General features: G+C 42.1%; 1 protein-coding gene across 5 annotated transcripts in view; it reads right to left on the bottom strand.

The window, feature by feature from the left end:
• The window catches only part of PDE4DIP (phosphodiesterase 4D interacting protein), a 179,228-nt gene that overhangs the window by 48,785 nt on the left and 110,556 nt on the right, over window positions 1-19,887 (bottom strand). For 3 of the 5 annotated variants that reach the window (XM_039841355.1, XM_039841356.1, XM_039841357.1), the window contains exons 1-13: window positions 18,307-19,431; window positions 11,665-11,796; window positions 10,834-10,953; window positions 10,515-10,607; window positions 10,171-10,383; window positions 9,142-9,300; window positions 8,152-8,265; window positions 7,823-7,960; window positions 6,924-7,103; window positions 5,839-6,033; window positions 3,226-3,393; window positions 2,981-3,062; window positions 1,584-1,675 (exon numbers count right to left, since the gene is read on the bottom strand). In XM_039841355.1, the coding sequence (XP_039697289.1) occupies window positions 1,584-1,675; window positions 2,981-3,062; window positions 3,226-3,393; window positions 5,839-6,033; window positions 6,924-7,103; window positions 7,823-7,960; window positions 8,152-8,265; window positions 9,142-9,300; window positions 10,171-10,383; window positions 10,515-10,607; window positions 10,834-10,953; window positions 11,665-11,796; window positions 18,307-19,431 (2,811 nt within the window). Of the gene's footprint in view, window positions 1-1,583; window positions 1,676-2,980; window positions 3,063-3,225; window positions 3,394-5,838; window positions 6,034-6,923; window positions 7,104-7,822; window positions 7,961-8,151; window positions 8,266-9,141; window positions 9,301-10,170; window positions 10,384-10,514; window positions 10,608-10,833; window positions 10,954-11,664; window positions 11,797-18,306; window positions 19,747-19,887 lie in introns of those variants that run through there. The other 2 variants (XM_039841358.1, XM_039841359.1) reach the window with 2 other exon arrangements.

Here is a 19,887-nt window from a genome sequence, read left to right as displayed (position 1 = left end):
GGTTTTAAATCGTGGCATAATCTCCCTGACAAGGCATTTAAACTGAGCTTCAGTTCCCTCCACTGAAAAATGGGAACAACATCTACTTTACAGGGCTATTTGAGAATAGAGAAAATGTATTTAAACTGCCTGGCACATAGCAGGAAATCAATGAATGAAAACTACCATCACTACTACTATTACCTCAAGACAGTAGGTGGAATGTTAAAAATCTGGGAAACTCTACATGGCTTTTGGTAAATACTTAATATTAGAGAGAAAGTAATGATGTATCTAGTGGAACTGAACTGAGAAGTTGGTAGTTGATTAAGGACACATGAAGGTAAGCGACAGAGCTATTTATAATTCATTCAAATATCCATTTATAGTCATTATAAGTTTACAATCCTGAAAAAAAGGCCAAACTAAAAAGTAACATTACTATGAATTGAATACATATGAGAAAAACAGGAACGGCATGTGGAAACTAAAACATCTGACATGAATAATCAGATGACAGCTAGGGCAGAACCAAAAGAAAAGGGGGTTGGAACTAGGAGATTTTTAAAACTGGTATTTTTTAAAAAGCACACAATTTCATATCCTCCAAACTTTAGTCATATAACCTGAGGCTGCTAGTAAGGAGATACATGGTATGGAAAGAGAAATTAAGAGGTACGATAAGATAATTTCATCGCAAATATGAACACAGGTGTTGTGCTATGGATCGGACTAAGGCAAAGCTGAGGAGCTGCCCCGACCAGCTGGCTGACCTGGACGCTGGGTCCCATGGTGCTGACTGGTCGTCTACCATTGTCTGTAACGCCCTACCGTGGCCTTAACATTCCTTCTACATCGGAGCTGGACACACGACTCGCTGCACAGGGAGGCAGAGGGGAAGATTCCATAGGCTGAGGGGCCTCTTCCAAGAAAACAGAGGGAAACTCTACCGCCAGAAATAGAGCGTAAGGATGGGGAAAACTATCTGCTCCAGGAAATGACTTCTTAGAAAGCACTTTGAGTCACAAAAGACCCGAGTTTAAATCTTAGCTTTGGCATTTCTTAGTTATAAGACTATTCCCCACTTCCATGTTTTAAAAAGTCAGCTTTTCAGCTTCATCTATAAAACAGGGCCAACATCACCTACTTTGCATGGAGTTGTAAGTATTAGCGCTAATTTAAGTACCCAGTACGGTACATTGATTGCATAGAGTAAGTACTCGATAAACATCATTGATGATTCTCAAATTTTCTTGTTCTGTTTCCAAAACCAATTTTGATAGATCTAATGGCATAATTCTAAGCAGCAGTTATACAGAACTTCATTTTTTCACAAATACTTCACAATTATTTTATTCTGGTTAGCAATGGGCAGAGAAAGCTGTGTTACTTCAGCTCTTAAAAAGCTTTAACAGTCCCCATTTATAAGAACAAGAGCATAACGTGTATATGAAGTGATTTATATTTTTCTCCAGAAAAAAAAAAAAGGCATACCTGGTATTTGGACCCAGAGATTATACTTGGAGAACTGTACTCTTTTAAATAAAAATTATTTTGAAAGAAAAAATAGGAATTTAGAAATTAGGTATGACTAAAACACTCACTCGACTTTCTCTTTCTTTTTTAGCCATGAGTTCAAGTTCCTCTTTGGCGTTACTCAGTTCTTTTTCCAGCCCCGCAACTGCATCCGAGTCCCCTAAAAATGAAAACCAGGGCTAGTTTTAATCACTATTGACATAATGTGATACCTCCTGCCTCATTTCTGAGAATTTACTCTGAGGATAAAAAATAAAAAAACATAAATACACAGGTTGTTCTTTGCAGCATTACTGGTAAAAGCAAAATACTGCAAGCCGCCTAAATGCCTATAAAAAGACTGAGTAAATCACAGTGTGTCCACATCAAGGTTAGATTTTCTATGTGAAGTTACATTGCAGTTACGTAGGAGAATGCCTTGTTCTCAGGAAATACATAATGAAGAATTTAGGGGCAAAGTGTCATGATGTCTGCAGTAATTTTTAAATGGTTCAGAAAAGAATATCTGTGTGTGTGCATACAAAGAAATAACGCAAATGTATCGGGGTATTCAAGGTACTATTTTTGACACTTTCTACAGGTTTGAAATTTGCAAAATAAAAAACTGGAGGAAGTTACTTTTTAAAAAAAAGGTTAAAATAGGCAGTAAATTAAATAAATCTAGTATTCTTTACTCTTCAGCTAGCATAGTTTTCCTATGCAAAAAATGACTACTTGTATGACCTATTTATGGAATTCCAGAAAACCCTACACTATAACATAGATGCTTAGTTTTTATACTCTTAATATCATTAAAAAATCCTGAGTTAATTCCCTAAGTCTGCAAACTTTCTTCTCGTGGGACTACAGTCCCCACTTCATTCGTCCTGGCAAGTCCCACCTTTTGGAAGGGCAATGTCTTCCTCGAAACTACCCCAGGTCCCAACATGCTGTTCTGCAAAGGTCACACTCTAATCCCAGTTTCCACTGGGATTCTGCTCCCGCCACGCACAGAACTGGGTTGTTTTTAGGGAGTTCGAGGCCTATGACCATCCCTTGGATGGAGCTGAGCCTGGCAAATAACTCAATGTACACTGCCTGCCTCTCCCGACACTGGTATGTAGGTGACGTCAAGTGACAGTATCCTCGGCCTTCTGAAAAGATCTCCGGGAGGAGGTGCGAGGCCCGTGGTCCTGCTATGCAGGTTTGGAAACTCTCCCTCCTGCATCTGAAGCCCTGTGAAGCTGTCTGAAGAGGAAAATTATGACGCAGTTTCCCCGGGCCACACTGTGGACCCGGAGCAGTAACCTCGACTCAAGGTAAGGGCAGTTCTCCGAGAACAGACGTGCCTCTCCCTCTTGGGGGAATCTGAACTTGTTTTTTCCGTGACAGTAGGAAGGGAAGAGAGTCTTGGCCAAACCTACTAACAGAGAATTCTAGGAAGAAAAGACAGACGTCCCTTCAGGAAATGAAACCCGATACTTACCTAAGGAGGGCCTGGGCAAGCTGGTATCCCCTTTGGCAGTCAGTGGACTGTTATCACCTCCGGAGGGTAAATGCACTGAACCCTAAAAATTGGAAGAGTTGGGGGACTTAGGAAGATGCAGGAACCATGACAAGGACTTGGGGGTGTTCTCACATGACTCAGCATTAAAATGATCAAACTTATGCTTCAAATATAAAAAGCAAATGCCGCTGGCATGAGTATCTGCACAAGTCCATAGTTCTTACTTGGTCAATCTGCTCCCCTAGATGGGGGCTGATGCAGGTGACTTCAGTTGGCTGGTTAGAGATGAGTGCTTGGGACACCGTGAAGTCTTTCCCTCCTAAATACTGGCGCAGGGCCTGTAATTCTGAAGTTCTTTCCATTAGGGCTTGTACCATCCTTTCTGCAGCAGCCTAGTAAAGAAATCAAACATAACATTAGAAAGATACTCTAATAAAACAGACTTTGTGTTCCGATGTCATTCGTTAGAAGCCGACTGTTTATGAAGCCAGAGGGACCCTAAAAAATAGTTTCTTTGCTTTCAGCTTATAAGGGAAAACATAGTCGAAGAGTGGAAGGAAAGTCTCTCATAGGCAGAATACTGGAAAAACTGAATATAACAAAACTATTAAAGATCAAATAATCTGAAATTGGTTCTGCTAGAACTCTGTCAGACTAAAGTGTCATGGCGGTGGTTTGGACTGGGATAAGAGATGTCTTTCTTTACTCTGGGGCATGTGCCTTTGGCCTGGATGTTCTTCGCCCTAACTCTTGTTTGCTTTGCTCCCTTCGGGTCTCTGCCACAGTTATCTTGTCAGATTGGCCTTCTCCACACGGACTATCAAGACAGTAATCTCTTCTTTACTCCCAAGTCTCCTTGTGCCAAATTTCTTTACCATATACTTACCATTATCTAATATATATTTACTGTCTCTCTCTCTCCCAGCCGGATATAAATTTTCTCAGGGCAAGTACTGTGATGCTTTTGTTCAGTGCTGAATCCCAAGGACCCAGAACAGTGTCCAGCACAAAGGAAGCACTTAGTACATATTTACTGAATGAATCGATTACACAGAAACTTTTGCATCAGATCATATGATCAGGAGAATCTAAACCTCAAAACCACCAAACCCAGTTGATTTCACTTCAAATCCCATAGTTTTCAAAGATGGATGATGGAATAAGAAAAAGATCCAGAACATTACTTGTGACTATCACTACATAAAAGTCTGCATTTCATCAGAAAATCTGGAAATAATAAACTAAGGTGAAAATTACTAGGGGTGTAAGATGATGAATCGAAACTCGGTTAACTGTATCACAGCACCAACTGCCTCTGAGAAGAATTACTACTATTTTCAATGAGAAGTTGGGCTCCTGTTATAATTTCTAACAGAAATAAGAGAATAACTCCATTTTTAATAAATAATATTTGGGCGACTTAGGGATTTAGACATAACCGTGTTAGAGGTAACAATCCATTATTAATTTGCCTTAATAAAAAAAATCTCTGTAAAAATTACGGTATAGAACAAAATGAATAACATATAAGCTCTTGCGTCACGTATGTGCCCTGTCTGCCTTGGTGTTCTCTTCCTAGCAGTGCTGTTTTGGGCAGTGCTCCTCCCAGTGTGGTCCATGGACCAGCAGCCTCACCATCACCTGCAAGCTTGTCAGACACGTAAATTCATGAGTCCCCCCCACCCTGTCTACCCGCCAATTTCTATCTCTGAGATGAGCCTGGGAATCCATGTTTTTAAAAAGCTACCGAGGGGATTCTTCTGCATGTAAAATTTGAGAAGCAGATCTGAAGAACGCAGCCATTGCTCCTCTCGCGTTGGGGCTCTTCTGCCATTTCCGTCATCTCCTAGGATCCATTATTTTACTGCCAGCGGCCTACAGTATTTCTTTCTGAGATGTAATAAGACTAATTCTTCCAAATAACGAAGGGGTTAAAAAGAAAACTCATATAAAGACTTATTAGGCTCTTGCCAGAGACTTGAATAGCTCGCAAAGGTTTTGTTAGGTATACATCACAGAAGCCATTTCTGCAGCACGAGGCAGCGTGTTTCTGACAAAATGTGTATTTACTCAGTGGGCCTGAGAATTAGAGGAGTGGAACGTCAGCGCTCCATTATATACGGAGGCACTAGAAACGTGATGGTTAGGTAACGCAGGCAGATGGTAAGAATCTAGTTCTCTCTAAAAACTGCCTACGGAGATTTTAGGTGACTGGTCCCTGAAATGCGGCACAAGTCAACTATGCCAGTCTCCAGCCTGGGGGAGGAAGGTATACGAGAATGAGGAGACATTAGGAATTTACTTTTGAAATACCTGTGTACCATTATTTTGAGATTAACTTACCCCACGTTATTAAGAGATTATATATTCTCATCGTGGCTTTGAAAAACACAATTTTTTTTTTTTTTCTCAAGATCATTCAGATTTTACAAAGATTAAGAGAAAATATGTGAAGTGTAAGTTTTCCCACACCCTGGCTGGAAATACAAACTATCACTCAAGTCTTGATAATTTAGAATCAAAATCAAAACATTCCAGAACTCCCTATTCCTTTCTTTCAAAATTATCAGAATATTAAGGAAAATAAGATAGACATGAAGTTGATGGGCGGGAACATGTACTGTTCAGGCACCGTTCCAATACAAAGTGTTCTCAAAATATTACACACTTTGATGAACGATGTAAAACTGTAGTCTAGTTAACAGACTCAACAAAAAAAATCTAAAAGAATAGACCGTAAAAGGACATAAACGCACATCACGAGGTTCAAAGGCTTCCTACGCGCAGACTACAAACGTGCTGAGGGACGCCCCTCCGGTCTGCGCGTTAGCCCTCACCTGGCTCGCCTGCTCCCTGGCGCTCACAGACTGCAGCAGGCCCTGAATCTCCACTTCGTGCTCCGCTGCTTGCCTGTTTCGGTCACTGAGGAGGTCCTGCAGCGCCCTTTCCTTCCGCTGCAGACGCTGGCACAGCTCCTCCGCGATCTCGCTCTGTCCTGGTCCGAGTTTGCAGAGCAGCGTTGCACTGAGATCCTAAGACAGAAGAAAGAGTGTAAGTTTTGAAGGAAAGAATCGCCTCTACTACGAAGGGTAGACTGTACTACAGGAGGAGCTGTGAGATTTTGAAGAGCAAGTATATCTTATTTAGTTCTGTTTACCTGGATCTAGCACACAGGAGGCTGTAAATATGTGCTCAGTGAATGAACACTACAATACAGAAAGGCTTTTCACTGTTATAGATGCAACTTAGATATTGTTTTGTGAAATAAGTCTTTTCCCCTATTTGCTCAGGACACATAATAGTTATTAAATGAGAATCAATGAATACTCGGTTCATTCATTTATTTTCTCCCCCAGTGTAACTTCATGGGTGGGACAAAAAATACGCTGAAAAAGAATGACGAGCGCCGCATTTTTTAGCACAGTGGTACAGCTCCTATTTCCACACCCAGAGGCAGTCGGTGGTTAAAACCGTGGCTCCGCGCTGCCTGGGCTGCACGCTGGCTCTGCTACTGATCGGCGATCTCACTTTGGACAAGTCACCTCACGTTGGAAATCTGTTAACTTATCCGTAAAAGAGGAATAAAAGTATGTACCTCACAGACTTATGAGGATTCGGAATATGCACTAGGCTCTTAAAATGGTACCTACACAGCATGAGCACCCTAACTACTAAAGGTTAGCTTCCATATCGGAGGTGCATTTTTAGATCTCATCGATTTTCACAGAATTCCTTTGAGAAAGGTAATTGTCTCCGTGAGTTTACAGGTGTAGGGACAAAGGTCCGAGGGAAAGCCAATGACTTGTCTCGGCACAGAGTGGAATGAGACTTGGGTCACTGACTCCAGACTTCAAGAGCCCTCTTCCGAGACGGAGTTATGTAATCACTAAACCAACTGCCTCTAAGTTAACTAAAGTCTTGCCTCTACTTCTTTGTTCCTGTCGTGCAGAGACGTCTGCAACTGCTGAATGATACTTTCTTGTTCCTTTTGCCAACGGCCAAATTTGGTTTCCATTTCTTCCTTCAGCCACTGGAGGTTTTGACAGGTAGCAGATAACTGTTCCACTTCCAGGCCTTTGGCCCTCAGGAGACTCTCCAGACTCTATGGTCACAAGGAAAGCAACTGTGAGTCAAAGGGCCACCCACTCTTCAGATAGATAAGAAACTGGATCCACCTTTACATCACCTCCTAAATTATCCAGCAACTTCTTTACAAGAAAAGGAAACTTAGTGTTTAATCTAACAATGCCAAACTAATCTATTTTCTGTTTTTAGAAACTCTCATCTAGTTTATAGAGAGATAAATATATGGCAAATGATAAAGGAAATATTTTGGAGGGAGCCAGCTGTGCTATAGAGGAAGTGAAAGACTTTAAGAAGTGACAAGCGGTTAGGTATATAAGCTCTAAAAGAAATATACAAAAATAGCCCACAGTAAATATCAATAAAATAAACAAGTGTTCTGGCGGTGGCCATACAGGGACATACATACAACATTAAAGAGAAGGCCACGATACAATAGTTGCGCCTGGTGATGCTTATGTAAAAGTATACAGATATTGACAAGGACTAGAAATGAATTAGAACCATGTATACGAATCCACATTCACTGCCTCCCCCGCAAAGTTCCTGCAAGTGCTAAAACTTCTCACTTTCTAACCTACAGTGATGAAACCAATGACTGCTGTTTTTGTTTGGTTTTGTATTTTTTTTTTTCCTCATGAAGCTAATACCCTGGTTTTTGGAAAATGGTGGAAGGGGCCGATGCTTCAGGAGTCCGGGTGGGAGAGGGGGCCGCGTCATGCCGGCTTTCGCTCTCACCTGCATGGTGGCTTCGTTAGAGGAGAGGACCCCACGCAGCCTCTCCAGGTCGTGGTCGCGCTCTCTCACGGCAAGACGGAGCTGCCGCAGCTCTTTCTCCTTTTCTTCTAGAGAGGAGAACTTCTCGTCTATGGCCCGCTGCAAGGAAAGCAAGCACGCTGAAGCTCCGCCATGGTCACTGTCATGACCACCCTTTGCCAGTAAGAGTCCAAATGTAAAGGAATGAAACGTCAACTCCGAAAGGCGGCAAAGTAAGTAGACACACATTTCTATAGAAGCTGTGTGGGCACGAAAACCCACAGCGCTGTCAGCAACATTGTGGGACACACCTCTAGAGCGACGTCTCTATCCTGTATCCGCTGCCGCAGTTTCACAAGCAACATTTCATTTGCTTCAAAGGCTTTGTCCGAGTTATCTCGATACTGCAGGAGCTCCCGAAATTCCTAATGAGACCAAAAAATATTTTCTTTTATTCGTTTATCCAATATTAGTGGAACTCCGACACTTTGCCGAGCAATTTGTTAGTTATTCGGGATAAAAAACAAAATGTGGTCACTCTCAAGGGGAACACAGTTTAGCAGAGATAAGACATATAAATTGTTGACTATTCTGTATGTGTGTGTGTGTGTGTGTGTGTGTGTGTGTGTGGCTACCTACTAGGGGCACAAGGATGCACTGTCTAACTTTGCCTGAAGGTGTCCCTAAAGATCTCACGAAAGAGGTTCCAGTTGCTCTGAGTCTTAAAAGGACAGAAGCTTCTCAAGTGAAGAGGTCACCGGTGCGGGTATTTCTACCAGAGGAAAAACAATGTATGCACAATAAATGCATACTCTGAAAACACTGTGTGCTCTGTGAAAGGCGAGGGAGTAATGTGACTGAAGCTTAGAGCAGGCGGCAGAACTGATCACTCTTCCTTAGCGTTCCACTTCTCCCTAAAACTTTCGTTTCATCGTCTAAATAACTGTGGCAATTTCTATACAAATGTCTTCACCTGCGAGACTGAGAGCAGTGGGCATATCTTCTCCTTGTCTCCCGGCACGGCACGCTACCTGACACTCACAGAGAGGCTGAATAACCACTCACCGAGTAGAGATTAAGACTTTCGGGTCTGTCTTTATTGTTTCTTACACTTGTGGGTGAGCATCTTGGATCACAGACTGTACTTACTATTTATTTTGAACCTTCCTGATTCCCAGCTCTCAATGTTCTACATGCAGCAGGTACTCGACACAGGTGGACTGCTATCTTGAGGTTATGTGAACAAAAACTTTCAGGGCTCTCTGAGGCTAGTGATGGTTGAAATCATTATGTGGACTCACCTGAAGCAGCTGCTCTTTGTGACTCAGACTGTGATTTAGGTGCTGAATGTGTTGCTCCTGGGTTCGAATCTCATTGTATTTTTCAGTCTCCAGAGTAAGAAGCTGTTGGCTCTTATTCTGCAATTCTCCTTGTATCTGCTGCAAGGCTTTTCGCAATTCCTGAATTAAAGAGATTTCCTTTTTTAAACAATCCAAAATTTTCACACGGTCACATTAGATATGAAGGCCTTAAAACTTTCCAGGCATGTGCAAGGAAATATAAAGTAGCACAAAGTGCAATTCTTAAAGTGACTATAGAAACATACATGAATCAAACAGGATGTGGGAAGCTGTGCAAATTGAATAGGGATAGAATGTAAATTTGATATCGTAGTTCGATACTAATTTTTTGGTTTAAAAATGATAGATTTTTATAACTGCTAAGCATGACCGTCACACTATAAACCCGGATTTTTTACTTTACTGTAAGATCAAGGATAGAATAGTTCTATCATCCTTTTAAATCTTTAAAAAAAAAATTGATAGCATATGCTCTAAGCTAACAAGAAACCATTGAGTTATGTGTTTTATTTTAAAATACATGTATACACGGTTAACTGCGCATGCCATCCCTGGGTCTCAGTTGTCCTTCCCACCTTCCTGTCTCGCTGGCTTTCGCCATCCTTCGAGAATAACTTCAGATGCTGCCTCCTTCATGAAGCTTTCCCTTCGCCCTTGCCCACCCCCTCCTACTTCTATAGGACCCTATGCGTACCTCCTCTGTAGTATTTACCACACCGAAATTCTGTTTACGTGACCGTCTCTCACATTAAATTACAAAGAACTTAAGAGAAAGAGCCTGGGATTTTTACTCTTGTATTTCCAGAACACAGCCCAAAATTCAACACATGGTATGAGGGCAGCAAAATGAACTGAGCTACTTAGATTAAGCAAATGAATGACTCAAGGGTTCAATACGAACTGTCCTGATAACAAGCTATTGTCGGGGCAAAGTCAGCATTTAGGGCCACAAAAGGATTAATGATTTACCTGGTTATGCTGCCAAGAAGCCTCTCTCTGCTGTTCTCTGTCATGGGCCGCAGCCTCTGCAAACTGGACACATCGTTCGGCATCGGCCAGCTGGCGTTCCTTTTGTCGGACCACCCTCTGGAGCTTCTGTATTTCCAGCTGGCTGCAGAATAAAGCACTCTGAAGGTCAAGCAAAGCCACCTGCTGCTGAGCTGCAGAAGCACCTTCCGAACTCTGAAAAAGAGAGTAAGAACCATAACCTCAAGGAAGGCGAGCACCGAGCAGCCGAGAAGACCAGCAAGGTCGAGGCTGTGGCTAAGAATGGCGCTTCCTCAACCAGCCTCGCCCGGGTGACCCTCACGCACGTGGAGCTGTCCAAGCTCGCTCTGGTGCAGCATCTCGCGGAGCTTCGCCATCGTGTCGTTCTGACCTTCGATTACCTGGTACAACTCCTCGGTCTGAAAGAGAGAGAGGAAGTGCCAAACGTATTAGTAAACCAAACATAAATTCCATTATCTCACCCGTAACAGGACTGTTCCGAAACATCAATTTAGGTCAAGCTACAACTTCTCTAGGCTAAGATTTGTTAGTCTGACAATATCCACCTCTACGAAATACAGAATACTTTTCCACTAGGATGAGTCAAATCGTTTCCTCACAGGTCCTTGATTGCCAAGTATTTACCTCACTTTCCCTGCTTTTCAGAGTTTCTTTGAGGCTCTGAATTACACCATCTTGCTTCTGAGTTGACTCCTGAGCAGACTTCAGTTCGTAGTCCATTTCATTCAGTTTCTCTTGAAGAATCTGAATTCAGCAAAGAAAAACGGTTAGGTCAATGATTTCTTTTAATCTCAAATGCAACCATAAAGTCCGTCCTCAAATTTAGTTTTAAAGGACTTCTTCAGGAATATCACCTTGCTACTTTCCCCCACATACAGTAACCATTAAAGTATTAAGTCAATCAGCAAGAGAAAGTAGCAGGATAGATGAGATACTTCCTTTGGTATTCAATTGCTTCGGTTCTCACGCATTGTGCTTTCTTTATGATGGCAGCCATACTAGGCACTGGGCCACACAAGTCACTGTGGATCCCTTACACAAAGACCAAGGAGCTTCTGCTATCTATGATGGGACAGGACTACACCGGGCCTGAAGCTCAGCATCCGAATTACGGTAATTCCCTTCTAAGCAGATGTTAAAATCCATGTGATATGAGGTGATGAGAGGTTAAGCCAAAGTCAGAAGCACAAACCTCCTGTCTGGGCACCTCATACAGGTAAAGACTTCATTCGAGTTTTCATCACAGACCTAGGAGGCACCGGAAATTCTGATCCGTGCAGAACAGGCTAAAATCCAGATGAGAAATAAAGGACTATACTTTTAGATCAAATACTACCAGGCACACACAGTGTCCATCTCCCAAGCCCTACTCAGAGAGGCTGACAGACTCGACTGGAGTCAGTCACATCCTCGGGAAAGCTTGTGGTCTCGAAGAGGACACGGTGGTGGACGTACCTTGTTGGTGGCCTCATTTTGCTGGATTTTTTCCTGGAGTTCTGCCACGTGGGAATCGGATACAGGCTGTTGAGTTATAATGGTCTCATTTGAATTCAGCTTTTGTTGTCTGAGTGACTCTTCAGTCATGGGCTAGGAAGAAGCAGCAAGACAACTGAGTTGAGTTAAAAGTAACCAACAATAAATTTTATCTTCCAACATTTTTCGGCACCGTTTGCCAGAGACTTAGAAAACCAGAGCTGTTGCATGAATTTGAATGGATGTGAATGGATTCCTGAACAGTCCTTTTCCATATTAACAGTACTGATTCACTTCCATCCTCCCTATGCGCCCTAGCTTACCTCCTTACCGCTTTCTACAAACTTATGCAAACCCTACATATTTAAAGCAATTAATTCAGAGTTTAAAGAGAGGGGTGTGGTTCAAAATAGAAAAAGCTTATGGTGACCAAATATTTGCTTTATCCTATTTTCGATCAGAGAATTCAAAAGGCATACTGATCAAATTTATGCCATCCTTAAGAGAGGAAAAGTTATATTCCAATTACTTTTCTTATAATATGCCTGCTTGATGGAAAAAAATGGCAGATTTGACTACGGACTGCACATTAGTATTATTTTATCAACACTAAGTCCTGTAGTTATGTAAGAGATGCCCACATCTTTAGGAAGTAATTGCTGAAGTATTTAGTGTAAAGGTGCATAATATCTGCAACAATTATCAAATGGTTTGAGAATAAAAAAATAGTGTGTCTACAGACAAAGGGAATGATAGACCAAATATAGCAAAATATTCACAACTGGTGAATCTGGGAGTTCTTTGTACTTCCCTTGTGACTTCTCTAAGTTTGAAATTATTTCAAAAGAAAAAGTTAAAAAATTAAAACTAAATTTTAAAATCTACAGTGGTCTGGGAAGGAGGTATGTATTATAGGAATATCAGTTCTCCAAAACAATTAAGATAAAAACATATTATTGATATATGGGATGATCAATCTAAGATAAACTTTTTGAACTGTACCACTCATTATGAGCTACAGAATTCACTGTGGCATTAAACTCCACCTTCTTCCTCTCTGCTCTTCCCATTCCAATTAGAAAAAATATAAACCCAATAGGAAGAGAACAAAAGGGCAATTGCTATTCATTTTTTCTTCTTTTAAACTCTGATTATCACCTTGCAGAAAGTGGAGTTACAGCTGACCTTAAATTAAATCTCTTTCCCACCAGCAACTGAAAGGAAGTAAAAAGGTTTCAGGAGAAAAATCTTTGCTAGTCCTCCAGCGCCATTCATCAATTTTTCTACTTCATCACGTATAGCTGTCTCCTTTGCTCATTATGCTCTCGCCCTGCACTATCCTGCACATCTACTGAGTACCCTAGAATGCAAAGCACTGTGGAGGCTGGAGTGAGGAGCTACATAATAAAGGATCAAGGAAATACACAAAATATCAGATAGTAACAAGTCTTAGGCAGTGAAACAGGAAAGCTTGATAAAGTGGTTGTTACTCTAAATGGTGGATCAGTGAAAGGTCTCTATGAGGCAGCATTTAAATAGACATCTGAATGACAAGGAGCCAGTCCTGCAAAGACCTACAGAAGAACAACCTGGGCTGAGGGAACAGCAAATGGAAAAGACCTACGGTGGACATGAGCCTGGGGAAGAGAAAGGCCTACGCGACTAGAGTTATCACTTTCCGAAAGAAATGCAATATGAGCCATATGTGTAATTTAAAATTTCCTAGTATCTTCGTTGACTAAGGTAAAAATAAGTGAACGTAATTTTAACAAAATGTCTTATTTAACCCAACATACTATATCCAAAATATTATCATAAACATGTATTCAATAGAAAGATTATTAACAAGATGCTTTATATTCTTTTGGTACAAGTCTTTGACATTAGGGGTATGCTTCACACTCGGAGTACATCTCAGTTCAGTCTAGCCACATTTCGAGTGCTTAACAGTCGCATGAGGCTAGTGGCTACCCTGCTGGACAGGACAGGGCCAGAGTGAAATGGGCCAAGGAGACAGGAATACATGCTGAGGTTGGAAGGAAGGAAGGCAGAGGCCAAGTCACGTACAGCTTCTGGACACCAGGGTTAATGAAATTAAATTTTGTAGTCATTGAAACGAGAATGGACTGCAGTGTTTTTACCAGAAAAAGAGTTCACTCATTTAAATTCTGAAAAGCTCCCTCAAGCTGCTCTGTGCGGGTGGGGAGGGCACCAGCAGAAACAGGGAGGAGGCGGGCAGGAGGTGGCTGCAGGAATACCTTGGGTGGTAGTGGAAGTAACAGACAGGGAGAGCAATGAATGAATAGATCCCGATATGTCTGTCTGGAAAGCAGAGTCGTCAGGACTGGATGGTGGGAGAGAAAAAAAGGGAAAGGAATCAAGGAAAATGACTCCCAGAAAAATTGAGATATCCGCTGTTGGTGGGATAACAGGAGTCCTGTGCCCTGAAGCTGTGTGAATTACGTCACACCACAGGAGAGGTGACTACGAAATAGCGATGCCCGAAAAATTGTAACTGATAATTTTATCATTTATTCAGTGCTAAAACATTCTCTACGGAACTTCGCTTCTCACTTCTTCTGTGTAAAACGACTTTCCAGTAACACTTATTTTATTTTCCAAATTTAAACTCTAACAAGCAGAATTAAAGTAAACAGTCTCAAGTTTAAAACGGCAGGAAAGGTGGTCATGTTATGCACTTTGAACTAAAGAATTTTAGCGCTGTGAAGAAAACCTTTCAGCTATCTGGTCCGGTCTCATCTTACATTTGAGGAAATGACGAAGGTAATAATAATCTGTCCAAAGTTACACAGGAAATCAGGCAAAGGATCCGACTAAACCGAAAGCACTTAAGTTGGTAATGTATCTTTCACCTTTGTAAACCCGCTGCCTACCGTAATGCCTGGAATATCATAGGGAGCAAAGGTTTTTAATTAGTGAACAAGAACAGTAAAAACAAAAGCGAACAAACAAAAACAGGCCTGTCTCCTAAGTCTAGGCTCTCTTAGAAATCAACTAGGGAGATGATTGATAGACAGACAGACAGATAATGTTTAATACAGATATTCCAACAGCAACTTTAAAGCCAAAGAATGCCACGGAAAAGTACATTTGAATCTGGACCTTATCTGAACCATCCTGGCATCAATTATACGAAACACCTAATTCTGTAAATGTAATGTACTGACCTAAAAGCTGGAAGATGTTTGTTTCTTTCTTTGTAATACTTTATTGTTTTACATTTCAGAAAAAATGTCCTTTCAGATAATAGTGTCAAAAGAGCACTTAGCAAAGTCTCACTGAGTCAACGGCTCATATCGAATGTGTACGAAGCATCAAATACATTAACCAATAGCTCCTAAGAAGATTTTATAGAGCCTGAAATCAGTAATACTTGATATGGTTAATCAGTGTTAATCTCCAGACTATCACCTACTAAAATCATGTTGTAAGAATAATTTTGAATTATGTTGCTTTCGACTCAGGACAAACCCTTTCCAGTATCGGAAAACAGAATTGCTTCCAGGTCCAAGGCTGTAGAATACAAGACCTTAGAGCTAAAAGGCAGTAATTTTGATCTTCTGGGTAAACAGCATTTTTCTTGGCACTTTCTAGTTTTCACAATAGCAAGTCATAGATCTCAAACTGCTGTAATTTCCTATCCTATTGTTACAAAGAGGAGATACACAAGAACCATCAACTGGCATAAAATTAAAGGCCTAATCTTTGACCAGCATCTAACGCTTACACCTTCCGAAGGGCCTGATCTAGGTTATGCAGCTAAACTGTGAGAGGTATAATTTACCGCAGTCACCCACACAGGAGCAGACCTGGCATTGCCAGGCCTGAAGAAAAGATCTCCTGCTCTCTGAATTTACATAGAAAAGGAAGTTGCACATGGGCCAGAGCTGAAGTGATGTACTCAGGGACCACACCCCTCCTATCACAGCTTTTCTAGTTCATGGCCAGACAATGAAGAAGAAAATAGCAGCTAGAATAAAGCTTCAAACCTTTCTTCTGATATCTGAACAATCATGGGGTTCTTCAGGCATAAATTCTATAGAAGGCCAATCAATTTACATAATATCAGAAAATCAGTAAGCAGAACTACACTGTTGCTGTTTTTCTTATACATAAGGAAGAAAGAACAAAAGAGAAAGAGAGGAGAAAAGCAATCAGGAGGAACTGTGGTGGTGATAATAATGCACAGAATGGCACAAATATAGCACTAAACAAGGAATCAAAATGACCTTGCAGAAAAATCAGTCTTGCTCTTTTGAAGAAAAGGTTTTTTTTATATATGTAGCACAATTTAACTAAAGGATTTTTTTCTTTCATGTTTTTTCCTTCTACAAACTAAAAAGACAACTACCAAAAATAATTTACATTTATTTCTATTCTATCCACATTTGTTCAGAGAAATAGACAACAACCAGTCTGCCTTTGTCCCCCTTAGCTCTGGCTTTGTCATAAAGCACAAGCCTTAAGGAGCTTCAATGTCACCCTGACTAAAACAATAGATCAGGGGCCTAAAATTCACATTTACAAACACTTTGAGCCCAATTTATCTTTCCATTTTCCCCCACATCCTTCATTATTAGAGAAAATGGCACAGTAATTAAATGCCATGATTCTTTAAGCTGAATGCTACTTTCTCCCTTCTCTCAATTTTTTATTATTTAACAAACAGTAAAGAATGTAAGCCAGGTGACAGCAGAAAGGTCACATACTACTGTTTTAAACATCTATTTTCCTAATGTCCCAATTTAGTGAAGTAAAGGAACTTGACCTAAAGGCACAATGACCATATTTTAAATGTGCTTATTAGGATGACAATTTTCCTCACAGGATCCCTAAAGAATCCTCCTGGAATCCATAGGTTATGGCAGGGTGGGGAAGGCTCTTTGTTTAAAACAAGTAGTTATTTAATTCAATGTGTATCAGGCAATGTGGTTTAATTTATAGAATAGAAAGGTCCTGGCTGAGAATGGTTAGGGATCTTTGCCTGTACCTGGGCTAAGTTATTTAAACCATGAGCTTTCCATATCTCTAAACAGGGCCTGCATGAGATGATCTTTAAAATCCTTTCCGGCTCCAAAATTTGTTGAGTGCGGGCACCAAAAGACAGTATTTTTAATTAAATATGGAGAAAATACTCCTTTTGTTTTTGCCTTTAATTTTCTAAGTCTTCTCCTTCCTACATATCGGCCAGATTTTAGAGGGCTTAAAAAAAAGCTTATTTCCCACCCACCCTGCCCAGACTACTTTTAGATTCCAACATGAAAACACCATGTTTAATTTGTGACATCTCTGTCTGGTCACACAAATACTGTAGAGCCCAAATTTAGCTGTGAGGCTCCACGACAGAAAAGGAAGCAAAAGAAAAGAAGTGCACAAGCGTCAGGCGCACTAATATTTGACATTTTATATGAATGAAAACACATTTAACTTTTTCATGATGCTTTCATATATGCTGTTTCTGACGATTTTGTGTGAATTTAAAAATGCTTCCCATTTTCTGCTTAAGTTCTTATTGAATGCTAATTTTATATATAACAGAAATACTTTTCAAAACTTTCAACTGACAATCAACAATTTCATTTGTTATCAAGGTCTACATTTCTAGCATGATGTTGACCGTATCCGGCTTTCCAAAAATGCCTCCTGGATTGTCCGCCTTTGTAACGTTATCACTGAAGAATCTGTATCAAGCAGAATAGGGCAGGTGTTTCACAAAGTTAACTGCATGCACCTAGCATTTACTGTTGCTGTAGAAACAAAATAGCATCTCCCAGGTCCCTGTGCATAGCTAAATTTAAAAGGGTGGCACGAAATCAGTTGAGCGGATAAGAACAGCTCACATTAAGATCAACTGCCAGATCCCAGTCATTAAGAAATTCAAAGCATATAGTAGATGAAACTTTCCTACCATCCAATCATGGATGAAGACTTTAATATCAAACATCATCTAAAGGAGCTCAGTAGACAAACTAGCTGGGAACAGTTTTTGTCTTAACATTTAAAAAAATGACAACACTTGAATTCCCAAGTCTCTTTTATGAGCAAGTCCTCATTAGTCTTCAAATGACATATTAATTTAGTATAAATATTGCCCAGATGTTACAATACTTTGGTGAATTAATAGGTTTTCCCCAAACCTTTACCCTCCGCTCTAATCAGTTTGAGGCATACCTGGGGATAAAAGGTTTAATGCTCTAGGGAAAACTCCCTTGCAGAATGGAAGAAAACATCTACGAATCTAAAAACAGAAACCAAAAAACGGGATGGGGTGGTAAGAGGGAAGAGTTCTACTCAGAAATGATTATGTCTTTTCATAGGGTAAAAGTGAATTAGCAATCTTCACCCTTTTGTCTTAAAAGGTCTGCACTTTTAATAATTAATGGAAGGACAACAGATATCGCCACAAAGATTATGTAAAGGAAATTATTTGAGTGTGAGTCACATTTACTAAGTGGGACACAAGCAAAAGGTGCAACAAAAATGGGCTCAAGGATTAATTTTCTTAAGTCTAGAATATTATTAACCTTCACCTAGACAGAATCGTGTCAGGCTTGAGGCCAGATAACTATGATCGAAAAGGCACTATGTAGCCATCTTGTATACCTGGACCCGAAGTGGCAAATACTCTTCACAGAGATCATCCCACAGCTCCTGCAGGTCTGAAATCTCCAAGGGATAACTGACAGGTGTCTTGTAAAGGGGTTTCAAAGACCTGTTCAGGAAACCGGAACTCACTCCATCTGCCATGATAGGGCCAGGCCTGGCTCCAGGTGGGCTGGATTTCACTGGAATGGGAAGCCTGCTCCCTCGGGGGCTCTGGATGGGTTTATAATCAAGACCTTTAATCATGCTAAGAGCCAGCTCCAGCTTGTGGTTACACATATGCTGTGGCGTCTGTTCATCTGAACAACAGTCACACTTTACAAGCTCCTTTGCACCTCTGTCTGTTTCCTCATCCTTTTGTTGTGGAGGGCTGGCCTGGACACTTGCGTCCAAAGATTCCACAGAGGATCCCGGTGTCCCTTCCTCCATGCTTTCTCCGTCTGGGGGTACCTTCGTGTTTGGTAAGTCGGGCGGCCCAACCTCAGACAACGCTGGTTCCTCAGTGCAAATGCTAGTGGACCACCGGGAAGAAGGGCCACACGAGATACTTCTGGCCACCTTGCGAGGCACTTTACAAATGGCTTCATAGTCAGAATCGGCAACTCGCAAAGCTGCACAACCACGGCATCTCCTGGGTCGGGTTCCAGGGCCTTCTGAAGCATGGCAGCTGTGCAGCTCCTGAATCTGGTCCTCATTTTCTACCCAACACTCAAAGCCTGAATAGGCAAAATCTTCCTGGAGCAACGCAGAGTACCTCACATCGGGTAAGCCGGAAATGTCAACTGTCCCATTGCCCGCCTTGGTCTCCGCGCCGGAGTCATCGTTATTCTTGCGATACATGCTAGCAATGCAGAACTTGAGGCGGTCCTTCTCCAGCAGCAGCTTCTGCAAGCGCTCAATAGAAAGGGCTTCGATCCGGGCAATAACGGTGTCGAATCTGTAGATCCGATCGAGCATGAAAGCACACTTGCTGCAAGCAAACTCGGCTTTGCCATCGCGGGAGACATCCTTGCCCAGGACGTGCGAAAGCAGAACCTGGAGGTTGAGCTTGGACGCCGTGTGGAAGATCCAGCGCCTCTGGTTTCCACACAGCTCCCGGGCACAGATCCTGCAAATCTCCTTCATCTTCCCTCCCCGCGGTGGCCGAGCTTCCCCGAGGCGGCCGCCGCTGCTCGGTATTAACTCACTGGCGCTCGACTGCGCTCCGCCTCCCGCCTCGGTGGCCTCCGGACGGCATAGTACAACCCGGTGGGGTCCCCACCGTGCAGGGGCGCCCCTCTGCCACCCGCGCGCGGGCTCCGGGTACCACAGTGGTCAGCCCCGCCCCTCGGGGAGCGCGCGGGCGCAGAAACGCCTCGGGGGGGATGCTGAGTGACAGCAGCGCCGGCCGCACTCCGAACCTGCTCCGTCGCCTCCTGCTGTCCCTCCCGCCAGCCGCCGCGTCCGCAACGTCCTCCCCTTCAGCAGGCTGGGCTCGCGGTACTCTAGCTGCCGTCAGTCGCTGACGCAAAGGCTCGGGGACCGAGGATCGGATTTCAAGATGGCGTCAGCGGCTCGGCGCCCGCGGCCACCGCAGGTTCC

The sequence above is a fragment of the Pteropus medius genome, unplaced genomic scaffold, assembly GCF_902729225.1.
Source record: "Pteropus medius unplaced genomic scaffold, Ma_sr-lr_union100, whole genome shotgun sequence".
Lineage (NCBI taxonomy): Eukaryota > Metazoa > Chordata > Mammalia > Chiroptera > Pteropodidae > Pteropus > Pteropus medius.
This window is presented reverse-complemented; position numbering and strand designations above follow the sequence as displayed.